Raw genomic sequence first — 25,887 nt, 5'->3', positions numbered from 1 at the left:
ATCAATTTCCTATACAAATTAGGCAGAGAACTGAATCTGAAAATCTGAGGCAAATTATTGGAGATAATTTTAGGCTAAAATTATTGGAGATAATTGAGTCATGTAACCTCTTCATTCTCTATGTTTAGACAGAAGCTTAGACATCATCTTATTTTCTTCAAAGATGTGCATTGTAAAAACGATTTCCCTAAATGACTTACCTACTCTTCCAGACTCAGTCCTGTAATTTTATTCCTCTCATTCCAACATAGCTGTCTGTCATTCTCCCAGGCAATAGGGGTTGAAATTCTTGAAAAGCACTTAAGTCTCAGTGGGACTTTATGGTGACATTTTGCTATTGTGCCTTGGTAAACAAAACATCCTGGATTGTAAAACCAAAGCCCACTTCTATGGCTTTGTTTTTGTTTTAAACATGTCATTAAGAAAAAGGATATGTCAGAAAGTTCAAACTTGCTGCTTCAGTATTCCTTTATTACTGGTCTAGAACTTGTTTATTAGACTCTATTTAATGATATTCATTATTTTACCCCTTTATTTAATAGAGAAATATGATAAAGATCTCCTCATGATCGTGTTGATTTGATAAGCAGATGAAAGGCTAAGATTTTTAAGTCTATCTCATACTACTAGCTTGACAAAATTTGAAAACTTTATTATCCAGATGTTCTTTTCAATGCTACCCTCCCTCCTCAAGTGCCCCCCAGTAGTGCTTCAGGTTTACCACCCATAACTCTCCTGCTCCTCTGAACCTCATCAATATTTCCTCCAGGGTCTTATGTCCTATCTCCCTTTGGGACTTCATGTCAGGTACCCTAATGATGATCTACCTTAAAATGAATCGAGGTTTGATTGATGGGAATAACCATCTAGTATTCCTCTTCTCCTGGGAGTTTTAAAATTTTAATAAGGGATAACTGAAAGTAAAATGGATTAACCTGAGAAAGAAATGATAGATGGAATTTAAGGCACTAGGCAGGCCAATTAGGTTTGCAGAAGGAATGAAGGGTATGGAGATGCATGAGTAGAGTTCAAACCTTTACATCATAAAACACATAGATAGTGATCTATAATGCACAAATATGTGCCTACCCTTGAGAAAACCCATAGGGTGATTCTAAGTCCATTCATTTAGACAGACGTTTGCCATCTGTTTAAGAAATGAATTTTCACAATAACAGCTAATGTTCTTTAAACAAACAGGCACAAAGAGTATTTATTTTTTACTATATTGCTACACTGAATTTCTGCAATTCCTCTTACCAGCTACTCAGTTGGTTTAAAATGTGTATGTCATTCCCATCTACTTAGATCTATATCAAGCTGATCACTTCAGTGCAGCTGTAGTTTGATGTCCCAAGTCAGGGAGGAACCAGTCGCTTACCTACCTGCCTGCCTGCCTGCCAAGTAGAGCAATTGTTATTTTTAGCTCTCTCATACTCCATAATCACTATCGACTTTTTACCAATTTATTTGATGATTTTAAGAGTATCTTCATATATTTCAAATGAAAAACGATATCGTTCTTTATTGCATTGACATCATGTGCATTGTTGTGTTGTTGATAGTTGTTTGCTTTTTGTTTTGTTTTGCTGTGTTTTCTTCTTTTCAGAATTTTGTTCTTAGATTGCAAGAGTGACCTCTAGTGTGAAACATCTGTATAGTTATTATCTCAAGCTCCAGGGCCTTTTATCCAGCCTTAATTTCCATAAGTATTAGTGTTATACAAAATATAATTAGTGAGACCTCCACAAATATGGCAAGTTATCATCTAAAAATAAAAATCCCAAGTCAGTTTTTTTCTTATTAGTACTCATATATTTCATTCTTAAACTTTGGCTAACAAAGGACAGCTGCATTCTGGGGATTCTGGGATGGCAAGGACAACACTTCCAAAAATGCCCTTGCAATGACCTAGAAGTAAATGATGACATTACTTATGAGCTGGGTGTATTTGACTACAGAAAAAAAAAAAAAAAAAAAAAAAAAACCGTTTTGCATACCACTCATTGCCCCTGGCATTCCTGTTGTGAATAATTGGTTGGTGCACTCCCCTGTTCTCTTTCTTCTCCAGAAAAGGAAGTGTCTTCCTTACCACCATACTGGGTAGAGGCAAGGCACAAAGAAAACACTGTATTCTTCATGTGAAAAATTAAAGTTGACATAAGCATATATCCTGACCTCACACAAGGCCAGCCAGAAAATTTGCAATATGGTCAATGGCATTGCTTATTCCCTACACGAGGTTAAATAGAAGCTTTACCTGCCTTTCAGGAGCTAGCTCCCCTTGCTATAAAAATAACAACTCCTCACATTGGCATAGCACTTTAAAACTTATAAAGCACTTTTATTCATATAATTTTACTTCATCCTCTGACTACCTTTAGGAAGTAGGCATTATTAGTCCCATTTCAATGATGAAAAATATGAGGCCCATTGGAGTGAAATGACATGTGCAACATTAAACACACTTAGTAAATGGTGGAGTTAGAAGTCTTTGGACTCCAAACATAGTGTACATTTTCTTGCAGATGCTTCAGAGTCTAACAATCAGAATTTCAGAAAGTAATATATAAGATTTCAGAAATAAAAACAGTATACATTCACATTTCCATGAGCCTTGAAAAGAGAAAAGATGATCTGGTTGTAAGGATCAAAGAAGGTTTTTATGGAGGAGGTTACATAGTTCAGTCTTAAACAAATAAGAAAAATGTAGACAGATGAGGAAAACCATTCTAAGTTAAGCAAAATCAGAGCAATGGGAAAGTATAGCACATGTATAAAAAATAGCACTTCAATATATTTTTCTAAGTGTGGGAAGGTTATAGGAAATAAGTCTGGAAAAGAAAGTTAAGATCAGGATCTGAAAATCCTCTAATTCTACAATAGGTTTTCTCAATCTCAGCACTATTGACATTTGGAGATAGATAATTCTTTGTTGTGGGGGATGTCCTATGAACTGTAAGATGGTTAGCAGAATACCTTGCCTATACCACCAGATGCAATAATACCCCGTCCCTCAGTTTTGAGAAGTAAATATGTCCTAGATACTACCAAATGCTCCCTCTGGGGCACAATTTCCCCCTGTTGAGAGCCATTTAAATTGGTAGATTATGAGGACCATTTCATATTTTGAAGCAGAGTTGTGTAATGAATACACCTATGCTTAGGGGAGACAAATATGGCAAAAGTCTACAGAAAAAAAATGGAAAAAGGAAGAAATTGAAAGCAAAGAAAAAGCCCCTCATGAAGATATGATAGTGGTCTTACAGTGTGAGGGCCACAGATAGCTGCTATATTGGAAAAAACATTACATATAGAGGCAGGCACTTGGACTACATTGCAAGTTCTGCCAATAGTCAGTGTATGTTCTTGGACAAGTCATTTAAAACTGCCGTAGGGCCCGGGCACACTGGTGCATGCCTGTAATCCCAGCACTTTGGGAGGCCGAGGCGGGTGGATCATGAGGTCAAAAGATTGAGACTACCCTGTCTCTACTAAATATACAAAAATTAGCTGGGCGTGATGGCGCACATCTGTAGTCTCAGCTAGTCGGTAGGCTAAGGCAGGAGAATCACTTGAACCCGGGAGGCGGATGTTCCAGTGAGCGGAGATTGCACCACTGCACTCCAGCCTGGTGACAGAGTGAGATTCTGTCTATACATAAATACATACATACATACATACATACATACATACATACATACATACATCTGTGCCCTCTATTTCTCATCTAGAGTAAAAACATGAGAGGATGAGACGATTATCTCAAAGTTCCCTTCTAACTCCATTAGAGAAAGACATGCAATGCTATAACTAATTTTATCTGCATCCTTTCTTCTCCATATGTCTTTTGAAAGAATCTTGGTGGGTATCAAATTTGTGTTTGATTTCTCTGTGTAAAGATAAATAATAGCATAACTTCACTGTCTCAGATTAAGTTGGATGCAAAGACAAGTCAGAATTAGTGAAAAATATGAATTATAAAATGCATTTTAGAGACATGTAGTTATATTACTTTCAAGTACACGAAGTATTTAGAACATAGATGTTGAAGTATTGCTTAGGATAGGTCTCTTAGAAGCTAGTTTAGGTCATTAATTTAGCATGTACTGAAAGCACACAAAGTGCAAAACACTGTGCTAGGGTTTGTAGGGGTTACCAAGATGGATTAGTTATGTGACCTGCCAAAGAGCTTACAGTATAGTAAGGGAGGTTAGCAACATACACAATGATAATGCAATGTAGAATGTTATACCTTCCAAGCAAATTGTATGTGCAAGTCTTATATACAACAACAGGCTGAATTTTAGATTGTTCAATCATGTAGAATACAGCTTAAATCCGGTTTAAAAATATCAAATATATATTTAAAACAAGTACACAACATTTTCGAGTGGCTAAAAATATTTGAGTAAGAAAAAAATACAAGCGAAACAATTATCCATCAACTCAATTAAGATATCTGCCATATACATAACTTAATTGTAGTTGTACTATACATAGGCTAACCTCATTTGCAAGTGGAGCCTTCACAATTAGACAAGAATGCTTGGCATCTAGTAAATTGCTTATATTTAAATGGTTATTTTAAAGAACTTGTAATAATTCTCCTTTTTAAAGTACTTAAAATATTAAATATCGTTTTCAAAATCTTGTCTATGCTATTTTGTCACTTGCTTTGGCAATCTTTGTTCTAAAGAAGCAGCAATTTTCTTTTCTTTTAAATTTTATTTTTAGTTCTGGGGTACATGTGCAGGTTTGTTACATAGGTAAACATGTGCCATGGTGGTTTGCTGCAGCTATCAACCCATCACCTAGGTATTAAGCCCAGCATGCATTAGCTATTTTTCCTAATGTTCTCCCTACTCCCACCCCACCCACCAACAGGAAAAGCAGCAATTTTAATGTCAAAATTTTACTATATGCCTTATAACCAAGTGCAAATTATGTAAGAACATTTTTCCTGTTGAGCTGTTTTCTGTGGTATGGTGTTCTTTCTTGCTCTCTCTGCAGGTGATCAGCAGAGCCAAATACATAGCAAATGTACAACTTTGGTCATCAGATTATATTTGAGATGATTTTTGATTTACCTACATACTCATGTGCACACACTATGTAAGAGGGATGTGATAAAGACTGATATAATTAACTTAGGGAGAAAAATGCCATGTCATTCAGAGGGAGTGGTGGGGGGAGTAATAGATAGATGAATAGATAGAGGAATATAGATAGATAGAAAATAAAAATATCTGCACTAGTAGATATATATGTGTGTGTATGTGTGTGTACCTGTATATGTAGGCCAAAGAGAAAAAAATTACAGAAAAATGGTAGCTATTCAGCAATTAGTTATACAGTTTGGATGCTTTATTGTCCTTCCTTTTACCTGCTAAGTTACTGTACCACTTTTCTTTCCTTATTTAGTGAACAGGCAGGGAATGTAATTAACAGTCATGTCAGTTTGGCTCTTTTAGATATCTTTAAGGAAAAAACTATAAGAAGTTCAAACTAATACATAAAACATAGCTTCATATTATTTATACGTTTCAGTCAACTATTTTCCCTATCCCCTATTTGTAGGTAACTGTAAATAATTATATTAAAGTAATTTGGGCCTTAAGAAGACAACATCTGAAATGATGCATGTGTTTCTTGTAATATGTATAGGAAGAATGTGAATAAACAGAAGAAAATCTGAAATATACAGTGTAAAAGAGGCAACTAGAATGTTCTCTCTTATGGAGAGAAAGAAGCTGCTAATTACAACAAGCTACTCTAGTGAGGACCTAGCTCCTGTTTCTAAATACATTCAAGGAAACAATATAAACAAAGGAAAGAAATTATTCACAGAACTTGGGAGAGCTAAAACTAGCCATGTGTAGATAAGAAAAGAAAGAGTTGGGATAAATATAAATAAGGATATAAGAGGAAGTGCAATTGAGAATAGACTACTAAAGGAAAGCTTAGGAGTTGTAGTTCCTTCACAGTCTAAAAAAGTGACGACAGTGAAAATGAAACTATGGTCCAAAACACTATGTCCTAAAGAAAACAAGTATAACTTCATTTTCTGTATGCAATCTTATCTATCATTAAACTAGGAATATTCCAGCCAACAAATTATTCAAGATTTCTGTGTGCCTAACACTGTACTAGTTACTAAAGAGATTGAAGAAAATATCCAACTCTTTCCTTAGAGGCTCAGAATCTGATTGTATTGAGAAAATTACATGCAGAAAACCAAAGTCTTTGTTGTATGGTTATGATAGTTAATACAAGGAATGGAGATAACAAGAGTACTGGGACTTTTGCATCACCTTCTTTACTCCTAGTTGTAGAGGCTATTTGACATTGTCAACTTGAATATTTCTTCAAAAAGATGTGACCCTGTTTCCTCTCTTATGGCTGCTTTCCTAGCTCACATCTAGCTGGCAAAATGAACAACTTTCCATCAGATGGCCATGAAAGTTGGTATGGCAGATGGCCAATCCATGAGTAATAAGTGTAATACACTTTGGGCAGTATCCAGCCCAAGTGCATCCAGAAGGAGGACTTCCTTCATTTTCTGAGTTGAGCGATTAAGGAAACTAAACTATGAGTGTCTTTTTAACTTAAGAGCTTCAGGGGAAGAGGCTGTTTTTTAATCAAAATTTTGACTACAGAAGTAAATAACAGACAGTGTGAGGAATGGACCAAAGTGGAAGAATATTCAGGTCCCTGTTGGCTCCAGTCAAGTAGAGAGGAACTTGTAACAGAACAATTGGTCTTGAGGTATTTTCCCCAACTATGTCACTCCTGGTCTATTTCTTTTACAACCTTCACACTGTGGGAAATATGGAACAGTATAAGGCACAGTTCTGGCCCTAGGAAGTTTATGAAAAAGTTCAGAATATTGAACAAATAACAAGTGATAGGAAAACTACTAATCTAAGAAATTCCATGAAACTATCCTTGATAAATTGTCCTGTATCCTTGATAAATTGTGACACTATAATTCTTGATGGCAGGAACTGGCCATGTATTATTTAACATCTCCCCCAACACCTAGGAAAGGATCTTGCCCATAGTAGATATTTGTTATATGTTTGTTGAAGTGAAGTGGCATGCTTATGGAACAAAATATAAAAGCTTAGAAATATAAAATGGAGAGATCACTGTTTTCAGAAGCCTATATGCAAGATACTTATGAAGAAATTAACAGTGTGACTGGAAGTTTGCAATGAGTGATTTAATTTTATAAGCATTTATTTTATGTTAAAAATTGCAGCTTTATAGAAACTTATAAAGGAAAGAGCAGAGAACAACTCATTGAAGATAGAACTAGATCCAGAGAAGAGGAAGAGGAGGGATGACTGAGGAGACAGGATAATTCCCTGTGAATTTGGAAGAGAATTTTGAAGGAGAGAGAGAAAGGATTGTTGAGCAACTGCTTTGAGGCCTTTGAGTCAACAGATGAGTAGTGAGGAATTTTAGAAATCTCCGCTGTGTTAAGCAATTCCTATTGCTTAACAATTGTCCTGCTATTTGAGAAACTGCTAAAGATGCACATTAATTTTCAAAGAAAAAATGCACATTACATGGTAAAGAGTAGAGAACTTCCTTCTTTAGCTTTATCCCATACTGGAAAATGATTGACCATTATTTGATGAGACTAGCCAATTGTTTTATCAAGGAAGATACAAAGAGTAGTGGAAAGTTACAGTGAGGAAGGGGTGTATAAGCTAGTAGGGCCTACTGAGGTGTAGGGGCAGTCTGGGACACCCATAAGGAAGGCAAGAACAATGATGGAGTTGAGAATCCATTCCTAGTAGGATGGCTGGCTCAGTTTTACAGGAGAAGTAATGTAACGACCCAGAACTGGAGAGTACATGGCTCAAGGAATGGGGATAAAGCCCTGGAGGATACAAGAGAACCTCACCAACTTTCTGAATTATGTTTAGGCTGTTCCTGCGTAAGACTCAGAACCTGGCTTCTGACTTTTCTTGTGAGCAATGATGCATCTTTACTTTTTACTAAATTATCATGCCCTTCAGCAGAGGCAGCAAGAGGAGGTAACTTTTTTATTATGATATTGCTAACTGCAATAATTAGCTTCAATATCCTCTATTTTCTGTCATTTATGTAACCTTCTATCTTCAAAGAACAGAACAAAAATATTTGAAGTTATTAAATAAATGGCATATAACTGGTACATTCTCCCATAATGGATCCATTGAACTCATTCCCTTTTCTCTTTAGGAACTTATGGACATTGGGAAAGAAAGATTACATACAATTTAAGATAAAATCCAAATTTCAAGCAAAAAGAGATGGTGACCATACTAGATTGGTATCACTTGAACACAGCACTCTGACTGATTTGCACAGGCATTTAAACATTGAGGTTCTTTTTTCCCATTTTGTTGTTGACTCTGCTTTGAGAGCACTTTTGAAAAGGCAATTCAGATCAGGTCGGCTCCTCTTCCCTTTTCCTTCTCCCTCTTCCCTCTTTAAAAGAGTTAGCAAATGAAGAGAAAAACTTGAACTTCAAGGCAATTATTTATTATTTGTACCCTGGTTTATTCCAAAATGGATTGGTGAAGACCCGCAAAGATACATTTAATGCTGCAAGAGAAATCTAATTTAAAAATAAGAAAAATTAGGGAACTTGAGCTAATCTTTTGAGACTCAAGCAAGTACTATTGAGCACAACCATGTGCCTTACATCATACTAGTTCCTTTAAGTAAATGAAAGTGAAATATAAGATATGGTTTCCATCCTTAAATACTATAAAATTTATTTCGGAAGAGGAGGCAAACACCTGTGAAAGGCAGTATGGAAGAGTGGTTAGGATCTTTGGCTCTAGAGTCTGGCTGTCTGGTTTTGAGTCTCTCCCACTTAAAATATTCATGGCTTCAAACAACTTAACTTCTTTCTGCTTTTCTTTGCTCACTTGTAAACTGAGGATGATAATACCTTACTCCCTGGGTTTCTGTGATGATTAATTTGGTCAGAATATATTAAGCATTTGGCTTATTTTTGTTGTAGTAATTATATAAAGCAGAGAAGAGCTAAACTTTTAACTCCCTATGACATATAAATATGAGATTCAGAGAAAGGAGAGAAGGCAGTATGCCTTAAGGAAGTCAGGGATGGCTTCATGGTTTTGGTGGCACTTGAGCTATATTTTGATGGATGAGACTTTAAGTGGGTAATAGTAGAGGGTGAAGCCATGCCACTCACGTAGGCTACAAAATAGAGTATAATGAATGACAAGACCGTAGGGATTTGTCGTCAAAGGAAATTAATAGTCTAAAAGAGCCCTTATAATACTTCAGAAAATCAATACTGTGACATGAATCCGATCAGTACTATGTGGACAGCTTTGGGTTTCATTTTCTCAACTAGGCATTAAACCTTGATATTTTCATTTTCTAAAGGATTAAAGGATCCTTGTGGGATTATTTTAAACATCATTTCTGGAGTCACGGTGTGCAGACAGCCAACAAGACTTATCAAAGTGAATGGGACCTATGTTAAAACCACAGCCACATATTATTTATTTATTTATTGAAGATATTTTTACAACTTTCTACAGCTGTGTTTTAAATCTCACTATAATGTCCAGAAAACACATCAGTATTTTCTTCAGTCACCATATAATACCTGGATCAATCTTCACATATACAGTAAGAATTGCCATGTTTGTGTTGATTTATTTTTTCCAAACTTGTACAGCAGGCTTTAACTAGCAAGTCATTCCTAGTACCAAAAGTTGCGATCTTATCAGTAAGGGATTCTCAAGTACTTTTGATGATACAGAAGTTCAGAAAGTGAAAAAGATTTCTGTTTCCAATCAGATGTTCTCAAATGACAAAGGTGACCTCTTTTACAGGAAGTAATGGTTACTCTGTTCTATTTTTAATACTCTCTTGTCTAGCTGCTAGAATAGACCTAACTTTATAAGTTTTAACACTTAATTCCATGTAGTGTAGAACCAAGTCAATAACTTGAAACAAATGAAAATAACAACTTTAAATATGAATTTAATATGAACTTAAACCATTTTTCAATTGATATGATTATATAGGTCAGCTACTCTACAAACCTAGATTTCTAAATCAATATGGGAATTGTTAGTTTTTTCTCTTCACCTAACATAATATAAAGAATCATGTGTATTTAATTTTGAACTATTAATTCGATCCAAATGAATCGTTTTGCAACTATAGGCATATTTGAATACACATGTACAACATATTTGCTTGCTTCAACTCTCCTGACATCTCAATTTGCTGAGTGTAAGTTGGACTTGCTAGTATAGTGAGTTAATATCCAAGGATTTTGTGTTTTTCCATAGGGAGCTTTTAAAAATTCATTTGTCAAGCTGAGATATGAAAAACATTGGGTCAAAGAAAGCAGGGCCATAAGCCAAGATCAGCAGAGCCAACAGAAGCAGCCAGGGTCAGGTTAGGTGGAGAGAACCTAGGGTTCAAGGCAATGTAGGGTACATAGGCAGGAAACCCACTCTGAAGTAAACAAAGGTTAGAGGACACAGAGGAACTGGGATTCCAGCCATAGAAAGCAAGCTGATTCAGACCAAAAAACACATGGCCAAGGGACCTTGAAGCTAAAGCTAAAAGCTACCTGAGGCACAGAGACTTGCATGCTTTTTTTTTTGCAGAAAGAACTAATGACTGGTACTCAAGAGCTAGTAAAAGTGACACAGTTCATCCCACTTGGAAAATTCTAACACTTACTATTCTAGGCCTGCTACAAAATACGAGAACATCAGACCTGAAAGAGTCCTTAGAGTTCCTCCCAATTGACCCTATAATTTTTAGAAGGAGAAACTGTGGCTTATTAGAGGAATGGACTTGTCAAAAAAAAATCAAAGCAATGTAGTAGAAGGGCTGGGGCTATAACTTTGATGTCCTGACACAAGTACTCTTTCCATGAAATGCCTTTGCCTTGCTGACATTTGGTACCCTTAAATGTGAGATATGACTGAGAAAACTAGGATCTTAAGACTCTGAGCTAACCAAAAGTAAGCAAAGTTAATGGGCGGGATATGTAGTAACAATGTGGGTTATTTTCATTCAACCTAGGTAAATTTCAGTAACAAAAACTTCTATTGGGATTGAGACAACTTGGTGACACAGCTAGGTAAGTCCTATAACTCTAAACAATTTCGCATCCAGTGGACTTTGTACTTCTTATCCCATTGCGCCAATTATGCACCAAAATCAAACAAACAAATAAACTCGTTTAACCAAGAAAACAGTGCTCAGTCTCATCTTACTTTGAGGTCTTCTGCTGTGCTACTTCCCTCTAACATAAGCAAATAATTATGCACATATTCCCCACCATCCCCAAGAAACATTTCCTGGCTTCACACATACATTGTGAAACCAGAAACAGTAGAAAGTTTATGGGTCTCAGTCTCTCTTTGTCTATCACTCTTTCTCTCTCCCAAATCATTATTCTAGTCTAAGGGTACTCAGGTATTTTCTCCCAGTCTTCTTCTTCTCAGATTAATTAGCTTTGGTAACCACTGTCTTCTCTCACAGTCACTATTGTCCAGGTAGAAAATCCTACTTTTTTTTTTCAGTTTCCACCATCTGGGCACAACTAACTCATGTCTTTCTGCCTCATCAACTTTTCATCTCCCTTTGTATCTTACTGGAAGATATACATTCTTTCTTTCTTCCTTTAGCTTCATAATAGCTTTCTTTTCAAATGTAATTTAGAATTTACCTCTGTGACTATTTCATTTAATTTAGAAAATGATGGGAAGAGGGCTCTACTTTAGAAAGAAGAATGTAAATGGGCTTTATAAAATCACTCTGAAATATCAAAGCCGCTTTTTTTTTAGTAGATTAAACACTGTACTATATACTGGAAGACATGAATTTCTGATAAACAGCATCAAAGCTGGTTCATAATTTGACCTCAGAAAAGTCAGTTAATTCCTATCTGAGCCTGTTTTTAAATCTCAATAATTCATTCAGTTTATTTGAGATAATAATCTCAGAGAACAAAAGAACCTTGGTATTCTTACCAGTACGACATTGGCTACAAGTGGGTACTTTACATATTGGATGGCTGATAGAAAAGTCCAGTGTGAGGAATGATTAACTACTTTGTGATTAAATTACACTAAGCTATACATAGAAACATATATATATATATATACACAGAAATATGTATATATATATACAGACACACACATATGCATATATAAATATATGTAGATATAATAGGAACTTTATTTTCAAAATGAGAGAATATATGTTTCTCTCCCTCTCAGTCAAGCCACATCCATGGATCACTGGCTTTCAGCTTCTTCCTTCTTAACATATGGAACAGATGACACACACTGTAAGAAAAACTATTAATGGGCCTCTTAGTCAATTTCTGCTGCTATAACAGAATACAACAGAGTGGGCAATATAGAAAAATACTTATTTGGCTCATGGTTCTGGAGACTGAGAAATCTAAGGAATGGCAGCAACATCTAATGAGGGTCATCCTGTAATGGAAGGTATCACATGGCAAGAACATGAGTGTGCAAGTAAGAGAGATGAAATCCAAATGAGTTCATCCTTTTAGTAGGAGTCCACTCTCTCAATAATGGCACTAATCCTGTGATAATGGCATTAATTGATTCATGACAGCAGACTCTCATGACCTAATCACCTCACAAAGATCCTGCCTCTCAACACTGTTACACTGGCAATTAAATTTCAACATGAGCTTTGGAGGGGACATTCAAACCATAGCATTCTGTTCTTTCCCCTTCAAAACGTATATCCTTCTCACAATGCAAAATACATTCCTTCCATCCCAATAGTCCCAAAGTCTTAACTCATTATAATATAAACTCGAAGGTCCAAAGTCAGAAGTCATATCTAAATCAGACATAGATGAGACTTAAGGTATGATTCATCCTGGGGCAAATTCCTCCATCTGTGAGTCTATGAAGTTAAAGAAGTTATCTACTTCCAAAATACAATAGTGGGACAAGCATACAATAGACATTCCCATACCAAAATGGATAACTGGTTTCAAGTAAGTCCAAAACCCAAAATGGAATACAATATTAAATCTTAAACCTGGAGAACAATTTGCTTTGACTCCATGTCCCATATCCTGTGTATGCTGGGGTATGTGGTTGGGCCCCCAAACCCTGGGGCAGCCGTACCCCTATGGCTTTGCTAGGTTCAGTCTACACCACAATTCTCATAGGTTGTAGTCTTATGCCTGTAGCTTTCTGAGGCTAGTGTTATATGCTTGTGGCCCTACAGTTCTGGGGTCTCTGAAGTGGCCCCACTCCTACAGCTTCACTAGGCATCATCCTAGGGGGAACTGTCTGTGGTGGCTCTGGCCCTGTGGCTGGTTTTACCCTAGGGCCCCAGGCTATCAACAGCATCCATGCACATACAACTCTTCCATTTTGCAAGCCTGCAGACATAACACCACCAAGGCTTATAGATTGTACCTTCCATTGTGGCAAGTCTAACTGCATCTGGGCCCTCTTGAGCCATGGCTGGGAGGCTGAGGGGTGTGACACTGGAATTCAGGGAGAAGAGTCCTAAGGTGGCCCTGGGCAATGAGCCTGTATCAGTTCATTCTTACACTGCTATAAGGACACTACCTGAGACTGGGTAATTTATAATGGAAAGAGTTTTAATTGACTCACAGTTCTGCATGGCTGGGGAGGCCTCAGGAAAGTAACAATTATGGTGGAAGGTGAAGGGAAAGCAAGGCACATCTTACATGGTGGCAGAAGAGAGAGAGTGCACAGTTTCAAACCATCAGATCTCATGAACATCCCTCATTATCATGAGAATAGCATGGGGAAAACCACCCCTATGATCCAATCACCTCCCACCTGGTCCCTCCCTCTCAACATGTGGGGATTACAATTTGAAATGAGACTTGGGTGCAGACACAGTGCCAAACCATTCATTCTGCCTCTGGCCCCTCCCAAATCTCGTGTCCTTTTCACATTTCAAAACACAATCGTGCCTTCCCAACAGTGCCCCAAAGTCTTAACTCATTCCAGCATTAACTCAAAAGTTCAAGTCCAAAGTCTCATCTGAGACAAGGCAAGTCCCTTCCACCTATGAACCTGTAAACTCAAAAGCAAGTTAGTTACATCCAAGATAAAGTGTGGGTACAGGCATTGGGTAAATGTTCCCATTCCAAATGGGAGAAATTGGCCAAAACACAGGAGCCACAGGCCCCAGGCAATTATGAAACCTGACTGGGCTGTCACTAAATCTTAAAGCTCCAAAATCTCCTTTGACTCCATGTCTCACATCCAGAGCATGCTGTTGCAAGGGGTGGGCTCTCACAACCTTGGGCAGCTGTGCCACATTCGATCTGAAAGGTACAGCCCCTATGGATGCTTTCATGGGGTGGCATTGAGTGCTGGTGGTCTTTTCAGGTGCATAATGCAAACTGTTAGTGGATCTACCTTTCTGGGGTCTGGAGGATGGTGGTCCTCTTCTCCCAGATCGACTAGGTGGTGTCCCCGTGGGGACTCTGTGTAAGGACTCTAACCCCACATTATCCCTCCACACTGCCCTAGCAGAGGTTCTCCATGAGGGTTCTACTCCTACAGCAGACTTCTGCCTGGACATCCAGGCATTTCCATACATCCTCTGAAATCTAGGTGGAGGTTCCCAAAGCTCAATTCTTGTGTTCTGTACAACTGTAGACCAAACGCCATGTGGAAGCTGCCAAGGTTTGGGGCTTGCACCCTCTGACACAATGGCCTGAACTGTGTCTTGGCCCATTTTAGCTGTGGCTGGAGTGGCTGGGATGCAGGACACCAAGTCCCAAGGCTGCACAGAGCAGTTGGGATCTAGGCCCAGTCCACAAAGCCATTTTTTCCTTCCTAGGACTCTGAGCCTGTAATGAGAGGGACTGCCTTGAAGATCTCTGCAATGCCCTGGAGACATTTTTCCCATTATCTTGACTATTAATATTTGGCTACTCATTACTTATGCAAATTTTTGCAGCTGGCTTGAATTCCTCCTCAGTAAATGGGATTTTCTTTTTTACCACATGGTCAGGCTACAAATTTTCCAAACTTTTATACTCTGCTTCCCCTTTAAACATAAATTCCAATTTCAAACCATCTCATAGTGAGCACAACTGTATGCTTTCAGGATAAGCCTGGTTGTATCTTGAACGCTTTGCTGCTTAAAAATTTCTTCTGCCATATACCCTAGCTCACCTCTTTCAAGTTCGAAGTTCCACAGATTGCTAGGACAGGGGAATAATGTCACCAATCTCTTTGCTAAAGCACAGCATGAGTGACCTTTACTCCAGTTCCCTATAAGTTTCTTGTCTCCCTCTGATATCACTTCAGCCTGGACTTCATTGTCTTTCATTATGAGCATTTTGGTCAAAACAATTCAACTAGTCTCTAGGAAGGTGCAAACTTTCCGACTTCTTTATGTCTTCTTCCAATCCCTCCAAACTATTCCAACCTCAGACTATTATCCAGTTCCAAAGTCACTTCCACATTTTCAGGTTACCTTTATAGCAGTACCCCACTCTGTTGGTAACAATTCATTGTATCAGTTCATTCTCATACTGTTATAAAGATACACCTGAGACTGGGTAATTTATAAGGGAAAAAGATTTAATTGACTCACAGTTCTGCATGGCTGGAGAGGGCTCAGGAAGCTTAAAATCATGGCAGAAAGTGGGGGAAGCAAGGTATGTCTTACATAGCAGCAGGAGAGAAAGAGTGCACGGGGGAAACTGCCACTTTTAAAACCATGAGAACTCCCTCATTGTCATAAGAACAGCATAGGGGAAACTGCCCTCATGAACCAATCATCCCCCACCAGGTGCCTCCCTGGACATATGGGAATTACAGTTTGAGATGATGTTTGGGTGGGACACAGAAGCAAACCATATCAGAGCCCATGGAGGATACCCCAGGCCCGTTCCCCCAAACCATTCTGCCCTGCTAGAACCCCTGAGCTTGTGATGGGAGAGGCTGTCTCAAATATCTTCAAAATGCCTCTGGTGTCTTTTGTCCATTGTCTTGATGGATGGCACCTGGCTTGTTTCTATGCATATTAATTTCTTTCACAAATGGTTGCTTGACAACATCTTTGGTATTCTCTTCTAAAGATGCCTTTGCACTCTTTACCTGGCTAGATTGCAAATTTTCCAAACGTTTCTATTCTGCTTCCCTTTTAATTATTAATTCCATCTTTAAGCCATCTCTTTGCTCTCATATCCCCCTATATACAGTGAAAAGTAGCCATACGGTAGCCTGAATACCTTGCTGCTTTGATATTTCTTGTACCAGGTGTCCTAGTTTATCACTTTTAAGCTCTGCATTCCATAGACCCTGGACAAAGACACAATTTCACCACCTTCTTTGCCACTTTAGAACAAGGATGGCCTTTACTCCAGTTTTCAGTACCTTGTTCCTCATTTCTTCCTGATACCTCATCACAGTTGTATTTACTGTCCATATTCCTACCAACATTCTGGTCATAACCCCTTAAGTAATCTCTAAGAAGATCAGACTTTCCCTATAGCTTTCTTCTTCTTCTGAGCACTCTCCAGAATTCTGTTTATGTTCTGTCCACATAACTACAGGATTTTTCTAGCCTTTTCCTCCAAATTCCTTCAGCCTCTGTTTATTACCCAGTTCCAAAGCCACTCCCTCATCTTCAGGTATTTGTTACAGCAACAACCCCATTCTCAGTACCAATTTTTTCTTAGTCCATTTTCTGCTGCTATAACAGAAAACCACAGATAGTGTAATTTGTAAGGAAAAGAGATTTATTTGGCTCTCAGTTCTAGATTCTGGGAAGTCCAAGAGCATCAGCACCTGTTGGCATTAGGTGAGGGTCATCCCATGGTGGAAGGCATACATATGAGACAGAGAGAGTAAATCCAGCTGAACTGATCTTTTATCAGAAGCCCACTCTCACAAAAACTAACCCAGTCCCACAATAACATTACTCCATTCATAAGGGCAAAGCCCTCATGACCTAATTATCTTCTAAAGGTCTCAATTCTCAACACTGTTACATTGGCAATTGAATTTCAACGTGAGTTTTGGAGGGAATATTCAAACCATAACAATGAGACATTCTGCATATACAAGTTATGACTTTACCCCTTATCTCCCATTCAAAAAGAAGTATACTGGAATGTATATGTGTAAGAGTGACATTAATTTAATGATGACCAGCTGTCCTGTAAATTTTTGAGGAGCTAATTCACAAACTTCATTATTAGCAATAATCTTCTTAAAATATGTCTTACAACTGAAAGTAGCATGTCCCAGTGTTCTATGTGTTCTGACACTGGCCTGCTAGACTGGAGCATGTGGTTCACAGCACTCTCACAAATACAAATAAAAGATTTGTGCCCTAATTGTGGATTCTCTCAAGAAAGAAATAAACCACTTGAAAGGTGAAGCTACAAACTTAAGTACATAAAGCACAGCAGGAAGGTGACTAGTTTTCACATGGGCATCACAACTATCCATTCTTCTTTGTATCTCATTCTGAAAGGTCAAATCAAAGTGTGGACCCAGGGAAGAAAGGATCCATTAACAGTAACAGGAATAGAAACTCTATGTTTAACTCCTTGGTAAGAATGGTGAAATTAAAATTAGCTTGATTATGTAGGACAAAGATACACAATTTATACATTTTTGTGGTAGAATTTCAGGCACCTAGTCAATACTGTAGAAAGAATTGATATGGTAAAGACCACATCTTGTTCTAACTACAGAAAAAATGCTGGTCAAAATAAGGAAAAGAATTACATGCTTAACTCAGCTGGAAAGCAAGTAAGGGAAATTCCCAGGCTTTAGTGATAAATAGGGAGTTCAAAGCTAGAGAAAGGAGTATAAATTGAAATTGAATGGTTCCTGGAGATATCAAAACCAAATGTGGACCTGTGGGATTTAAGGGCTTGAGTTAAAGATCTATGTTAAGTATGGAGTTAGGACAGATCCCAGCAAAAATCTAGAAATTTGAGTGATTTATAAACCCTGAAATCTATGAAATGGGGCCTAGAAAACTCTGCTTATTGATTCAGGAAAGTGTACAGAAAATTCACATTCAGTCCAGGGCCATAGCTGTGAATGGAAGGAGACATTTAATTGAAACTGGAACTCTAAACCTGTACCAAGTATGGGTGTGGACTCTAAATTCATAGGACTTACATATGGCACAAACCCCAAGCAAAGAAATTGACAAAAAAACCTGGTTCCAAACCAGTGAAACTTGTAGGGCCTTGGTAGAGGCAACCTTAGAACTTCTCTAAGGGAATTTCTCTATAACCCTCAGCATCTGGGACTACCACAGAAAACAATCCCTGCTGTAGATGAAAATAGTTATTAAATTATAAACCTCATAAGAAAATTAACCTCCATGATGGTGCTTCCCTTGACACAATGGAAAAAATTGCATACTAAGAAGCAGAGATAATGGGACAATTTAAAGGAGACTTTAAAAGAGGTTGAAAATTGTTTAAAGAGAAAAACAAAGAATGGAGAAAAATTGTCAAGTGAAGGGCAGTGATGAATATCTGTGGCCTTTACAAAATTACACAGCTTATCAAAGGGTGGGGGTGCAGAGTTAGATAAAAGTATTAAAGATCAAATTGTTGCTTTTGAGAAATTTTTAGAAATTCCTGGTGGAAGAAGAGATTAAGATAAGTGGTCAAAATAGAAATAGATTTTATTTTTTCACCCTCACCTCCTACAATTCTTTCACATCAGATAATTTGATCTCAGTTTCTTTTAAAGTGTTTCTAACAGCAATGGTATGGATTTAAAATGCAAATATAATCTGTTATCCAATTCATCAAAAGAAGTCACTCATATAACTGAAGAGTGAGTGAAGTTCTGATATTCATCTGTTGGTTTATTTTCACTTTTCTCATTAATGTTTATGAATATATTGACTAATATGCATATTGGAACTACACTTGTCTTTCATATGCAAACATACCTGCCACAAAAATCAGTGAAGGCACTCTGTGAGAATCAGTTGAGTACATGGAATTTACAACAAAATATTGTGTTTTTATTATTTATGAATTTTATAAATTGTGTGACATCCTTTATGTCCATAAAATTTGTAAACTTATGTATTTGTATACATACTATTTCCAGAAAGTCAGTGTGAAATATTCGCCAGCATACCACTGACGTATATCTTCATTATTTATAAATGGTGGAACTTGTAACATGTGGCTCCTATTCCTCTTCAACTCCCACTTCCTTCTTTAATCCCCAAATCAGCACCCCACACACAGACACACAGAAGCACACAAACTCTACTATCATGACAACCTCATTACATTTTGGTTTACCTTGTAATTTTGTTTTGAAAAGTTTAGCTGCTAAAACCCAGTAAAACTCAGTGGTACATATGTGTTTGAGCTCTTTTCCCCAGAGAGTCTCCTGAACACATTAATAATTTGAGTTTATTCATTTCAAGATGTGTCCAGCAAATACATGGCTGTAAAAATTTAAGCCTGTTGAGGTTCCTAGATTTTTAGGGTCTCTAAGCAGCCTTCTCACAATGCAGGTGTTCATAGAGCTCTCTGATAAAGGAAATTGGGGGAAATAAAGGGCAATGAGAGCCAATCCACTGCATGCATGCCATTTTGCAAGAAGCTTCACTCACCTTATTACATATCACTGATACGCCATGTCACAAAGTTCTCTTTATTTTGATAGCATTCAACATACTTTAGATGCAAATATAGGTTGGCCATCTCTACTAATAGGTCATATACTAACATAGGAATTACTTTGAAAATGCCTGGAGTCAAAACAATACAGTAGCAAACAGATGAAATGTTAGATAAGAGTTTGTGCCTCAGCCAGATTTTAGAAATCCCTTGAAAGGTTATGTTTCAGGTTATTTGCCCAATAAATGCTAAGATCCCTTTCATGCATTTTAGAAGAGGAGGTGTCCATCCCCTGTCACACGTTGAGTCCCACTATCTGGCACAAGAGCTGATCACTTTGGGACTCTCCTCAGAGTATTACATATGATGGTTGGATGGTTTTCCTGTTTCCAGCCATTGATAAGAGGCTTCAGGATATTTATTCAGCATTTGTGGAAACTAGGCTGCTGAAATATCTGTATCTTGTTTTTATTTAACAATAACTTGTTTTATGTGAGAGAAAAGAGCAATCATTTTTGATAGACCACCTCAAGGAGGTCCCGTTTTACACATTGCCTTCATTTTACCTTCTTGTTCTATCCAGGTCCCCAGCTGCTTGGATGCTTCCCACCCACACTGAAGTCCATCTTCCCACTCAGTCACCAAAGTCAAATACCAATCTTTTCTAGAAGCCCCAGACAGACATACCCAGAAATAATGCATTACCAGTTTTCTAGATATTAATATTTCTTAATCCAGTCAATTTGACACTTAAAAATAACCATTATAGTTTATATTGTCTAATTTTCTTGAAACATATAAAAACCAGAATAAACAAATTTCTGTGTAATCTTACTAACAGTGGAGAGTATATTATATGTCTTCTCCACAACCAAAAATTAGCTTATACTTCTGATTAATGTTAGCTTCAAGGGCAAGTTCAAGTTAGCAGTGCTTAATATTCTCACAAATAAAGAAAAAAGATAGTCTTTTTATTTTTTCATATTATTTCATAAGAAGGAGGCACTAAAAATAAACAGTCCTAAAACGTGAGTAACAAACAGCTTTGGCAACATAGGGAGACCTTGTGTGGTCCCAGCTACTTGGGAGGCTGAGGTGAGAGGATCATTTGAGCCAGGGAGGTCAAGGCTGCAGTTAACTGTGATTGCACCGCTGCACTCCAGCCTGGGTGACAGAACCAGACCCTGTCTCAAAAGCAAACAAACAAACAGAAAACTGAGTAACTTTATGTTCTCACTTTTGATTATACTTTGAATTTCAGTTTTTTTCTAGGGGCCCTCATAAGTATTCAAAATTTTTCTCATGTACAGTGATAAGATGACTAGAAAAAGAGTTGAAAATTGGGTCACCTCTGAGTTTTCCTTTGGACATTAAATGGTTGCTTCCTGTCTCCCACTGATAATCAGGAGTCATTTGCTCATTTCTTTTTCTCTCATTCTCAGGTAAGCCTCTGAACATCCCCTGCAAAGCATTCTTTGGATTCAGTGGAGAGTCTGGACCAATGATCTACTGGATGAAAGGGGAAAAGTTTATTGAAGAACTGGCAGGTCACATTAGAGAAGGTGAAATAAGGTACAGCACTTGAGTTGCTCATCTTTCTTTGCTGTCTTTGCAGTTAAGTAATGAAACAACCTAGAAGGGATTCTGCTCAGGATTTTAATTGCAACTTCAAATCATTCCATTCTCTAAAAGCTAATCTTATGGAGAGACCAAGGGTGACTGCCTTAAGAAATGCCAGTGTGTAAGCTTCTAACATAAGAAGGTTTTTCTCAGATTTAAAGATTATGTCACCAGGGTATAATGACCCTCCAAAAGCTGCCTAAGCAAATTCCTTTGAGTTTCTAAAGCTAAAAACCACTGGTACTCCAACAGTCACAGCAAAGGTTCAGTCTTTGAAGGTGACTCCTCAGACCACTGGGCAAATGTTCATTTTCTACCTGGAAACAGACAACCTTCATATGACATAAGTGTAAAGCTCCAGTGACAATGGTAAGCTGGTGCTCAGCCAAAATAACTGTTGACTCTTGTTGAATAGTGTTTATTTCTCCCAACATCTAATGCTCATCCCGAAAACGACTGATCATTCAACTTAGTTCATGTTTAGATTTCTTTTCACTTTCCTATTACACAGATACCTCTCTGGTTTATAGGTATCAATTCTATTGGTTTTTAAATTTTATTTAGTACTTTCTCATTTGTATAAAAAAGATATAAAAATATATAGGTAAGCTTTCCTGCCTCACTCGGTTTGTGAGGTTTCTCTGTGGTTTCAGAGATGGTGATGTGTAGTATATGTTCCTGATTCTGATAGGAATCAGAATTCTTCCCTCTTCACTCCCATTAAGAATCATATATTGGAAATTAATCTAAAGTTTCAGTAAAACTAATGTTAAAATGTATTCTTTCAGTTTTCTTATTGAATATACAGCAGCATAAATGAGACAAGTACACTTTGTATTATTCACTATGCCTAAATATTATTTATAATTACTCTCATGACAATTTCTCTCTATGTGTCCACCCAATAACTCTTCTCTATGGGCTCATAACTTTGCGGGTCTGTGAACTCTCTAAGAGTCTGTGCAAAATATTGACTATAGGAGCATATTTCTAGGCAAAATACACATGAGAAGGTATTTGACATCTTCAGTAATCAAGGAAATGCAAACCAAAACTACATGATACCACTTTACACTCACTAGGATGCACTAGGATGGATATAATTTAAAAAGTCAGATTACAGGCCAAGCACAGTGACTCAAGCCTGTAATCCCAGCACTTTGGGGGGCGAAGGTGAGTGGACCGCTATGGATCAGGAGTTTGAGACTAGCCTGAACAATATGACAAAACCCTGTCTCTCCCCTGACCCCCCAAAAAAAGATATGTACAAAAATTTAGCCAGGCATGTTTGTGTATGCCTGTAGTCCCAGCCACTTGCTGCTTAGGAGGATGAGGTGAGAGGATCACTTGAGCTCAGGATGTTGAGGTTGCAGTGAGTCATGATTGTGCCACTGTAATCCAGCCTGGGTGACAGAGGAGTACATTTTTTCTTTTTGCCTCAAAAAAGAGTCAGACTCTAACAAATGTCGGTAAGGATATGAAGAAATGGGAAACCTCATACACTGCTGGTAGGAATATCCCTCCTAGGGATATAACCAAAATAAATCAAAACATATATCTATTAAAAACTTGTCCATGAATGTTTGTAGCAGCACTGTTCATAATAGACAAAAATGAAAACAACCTAAATGTCTGTCAACTAAGCAATGAATAAATAAAATATGATACATTCATATAGTTGAATATTATTTAACCAAAAAAAATGAAATACTGACATATACCATAACATGAATGAACCTTGAAAATGTTCTCAGTGTAAGAAGCCAGGGACAAAAAAACCCCAAAACTGTATGATTCAGTTTATATAAAATGTCCACAATAAGCAACTTTATAGAAACAGAAAGTAGCTTACTGGGAGCTTAGGGCCCGTGGGGAGGAATGGAATATAGATGTGAAAGCTAAAGTGTATGGGAGTGTTTTTGTGTGTTTGGTAGAATCCAAATAATATAAAATTCACCATTTTAAAATTCACAATTTAATGGCATTCAGTACATTCAGATTTCATACAACCACCACAACTTTCTAGTTCCAGAACATTTTCATCACTCTAAAAGGAAACATTGTACCCATTAAGCAGTCTGGAGCTTCTTTATGAGGTAATGAAAATATTATAAAATTGACCATAGTGATAGTTGCACATATCTGTGAATATTCTAGAAAACAATAAATTGTATACTTTTAATGGATACCTTATATGGTATATAAATTATATTTCAACAAAGCTGTTTTTATTTTTTAAAAAAGCCTTGAAATTAATTGCCTGACACAGAACAGATTTTCAGAAACAAATAATGAATGTATTACCAGTGATTCTAAAGTATTAATTGCCATTTGAACTTTGAGGTTTCTAATTCGTAACACTTTATTAGGCAATTTCAGTTTAATATTTATTTGAAATCAATACAACTGAATTCCTTTTAAATTGTTATATAAGATAAACATTTAGGATTCCTGTCAATGTATCCACGCATAAAAGACCTTACGGGTCACTTTTCATTTTACAGAACAAGAAACTGGCCCCGAAATGGATGTGCGATAGGTACACTACTACATAGTTAGTAGCAGAATTTCCATTACCAAAAAGCTCAGAGATAAGTTTCATGATCAAGGGTAGTAATTATGTGAGCCTAAGATCATCATCTCCCTTTTTGTATGTGTAACTGCATGTAACTTTTAAAATAAACAGCATTATTGGAGTATAATTGACATATAATAAATCACACAATTTAAAGTATAAAATTTGTAAGGACTGATTGATGTATGTATACACCTGTGAAACCATCACCATGATGAAGATAACATATTAATCACCCTCATGTTTCCTGGTGCCCCTTTGAAATCCCTCCCCCCTGCCCTTCTCCAACAACAGGGACATTGGTATCACCATAAATCAGTCTGCCTTGTCTAGAATTTTATACAAGTGGAATCATACAATAGGCGCTTGTTTTTCTCTGGATTATTATTTCATGTAGCACAATTATTTTGAGATTTATCCATCTTGTTATATGTGTCAATAATTCATACCTTTTTTTATTGCCAAATAGTATTCCATTATATAACTATACAAAAATTGCTCTTCTATTCACCTATTGATGGACATTTGGGTTGTTTCCAATTTGGACTATAATGAAGAAATCTGCTAGGAACATTCATATACATATCTTGGTATGTACACATATTTCCTTTTCTCTTGACTGAATAGCTAGACATGGAGTGCTTTGATTATATAGTAGACATATATTTAACATTTTGGTTTATTTTTAAAATAAAATTTAAATTGTTTATTAAAAAATTTATTTTTAGAATAATTTTTGATTTATAGGAAAATCGTAAGAATAATATAGAGTTCCTATATACTCCATACCCAGTTTCCCCAATTATCAACATCTTACATTAATACTGCTCCATGTCTAGGTATTTAGACAAGAGAATAGGAAATATATGTGCATACAAAAACATGTATATGAATGGTCATAGCAGCTTTCTTCATAATAGTCCAAACTGAAAACATTCCAAATGTGCATCAACAGGTGAATAAGTGAGCAAACTGTTATATAGTCATATAATGGAATACTACTTGGCAATAAAAAAGGAATGAACTATTGATACATATAACAGTGTATTAATTCAAAATGAATCAGGCCAGGTACAGTGGCTCATGCCTGTAATCTCAGCAGTTTGGGAGGCCGAAGTGGTTGGATTACTTGAGGTCAGGACTTTGAGACTAGCCTGGACAACATGGTGGAAACCCGTCTCTACTAAAAACACAAAAATTAGCTGGGCATGGTGGCGGGCACCTGTAATCCTAGCTACTTGTGAGGCTGAGACAGGAGAATTGCTTGAACCTGGGAGGCAGAGATTGCAGTGAGCCAAGAACATGCCATTGCACTCCAGCCTGGGTGACAAAAGTGAAACTCCATCTCAAAAAAAAAAAAAAAGAATCAAAATTAATACATTGTTATTAGCTAAAGACATTTCTTTACTCATCTTTCTTTAGTTTTGCCTACTATCCTTCTTCTTCTGCAGGATCATTTAACTTTTTAAGAATCTGCCTAATTGTATTCCAAACTGGTTATACCATTACAAAAGAAAAGTGAGGCACTGCTGTTCTCTCTGGCAGCAAATGATTAGAATTGGTGGGAGACAAAAATCCTGAACAAGCCATCATATTAGGGGCCAAATGAGTCAACCAACTAGGAAGTGCCGTAGGAAGACAACCTTTCAGGACTTGCAAAATGACATTGTTTAACTGATTTTGTTACATCCTCTTTCTCCACCAACTCCCCCAGTAAAATAACTATATTAGCATTAACGGAAAGTTACAGGGATTTTATTTTGAAAATTTCACGAGACCCCACTAGCTAACTAAAATCACCTTCAGAGAAGTGCCAACAAAAAGGCAGAAATTCCCAGCCCTCATAAATATACAGTCACTCATTTTGTAACATAGTCATGGGTTGCCTAATGATTGGGATACATTGTATGCAAAATATCATTAGGTGATTTCATCATTGTGCAAACATCATCAAGTGTACATATACAAACGTAGATTAAAGCCTACTGCATGCCTAGTCTTTATGGTATAGCCCATT

At 37.1% G+C, this 25,887-nt stretch overlaps 1 protein-coding gene across 1 annotated transcript in view; it reads left to right on the top strand.

The window, feature by feature from the left end:
* Positions 1–25,887, top strand: part of IL1RAPL2 (interleukin 1 receptor accessory protein like 2) — a 1,111,506-nt gene that overhangs the window by 1,041,922 nt on the left and 43,697 nt on the right. Inside the window, exon 7 of the mRNA XM_012451657.2 lies at positions 21,118–21,247. Coding sequence (XP_012307080.1) covers positions 21,118–21,247 — 130 coding nt within the window. The remainder of the gene's footprint in view (positions 1–21,117; positions 21,248–25,887) is intronic.

Source organism: Aotus nancymaae, unplaced genomic scaffold, assembly GCF_030222135.1.
Source record: "Aotus nancymaae isolate 86718 unplaced genomic scaffold, 86718_ANA_hifiasm-v0.15.2.pri h1tg000004l, whole genome shotgun sequence".
NCBI classification, from domain to species: Eukaryota; Metazoa; Chordata; class Mammalia; order Primates; family Aotidae; genus Aotus; species Aotus nancymaae.
Note: the sequence above shows the minus strand (reverse complement) of the source record. Positions and strands in the feature narration are given on the sequence as shown.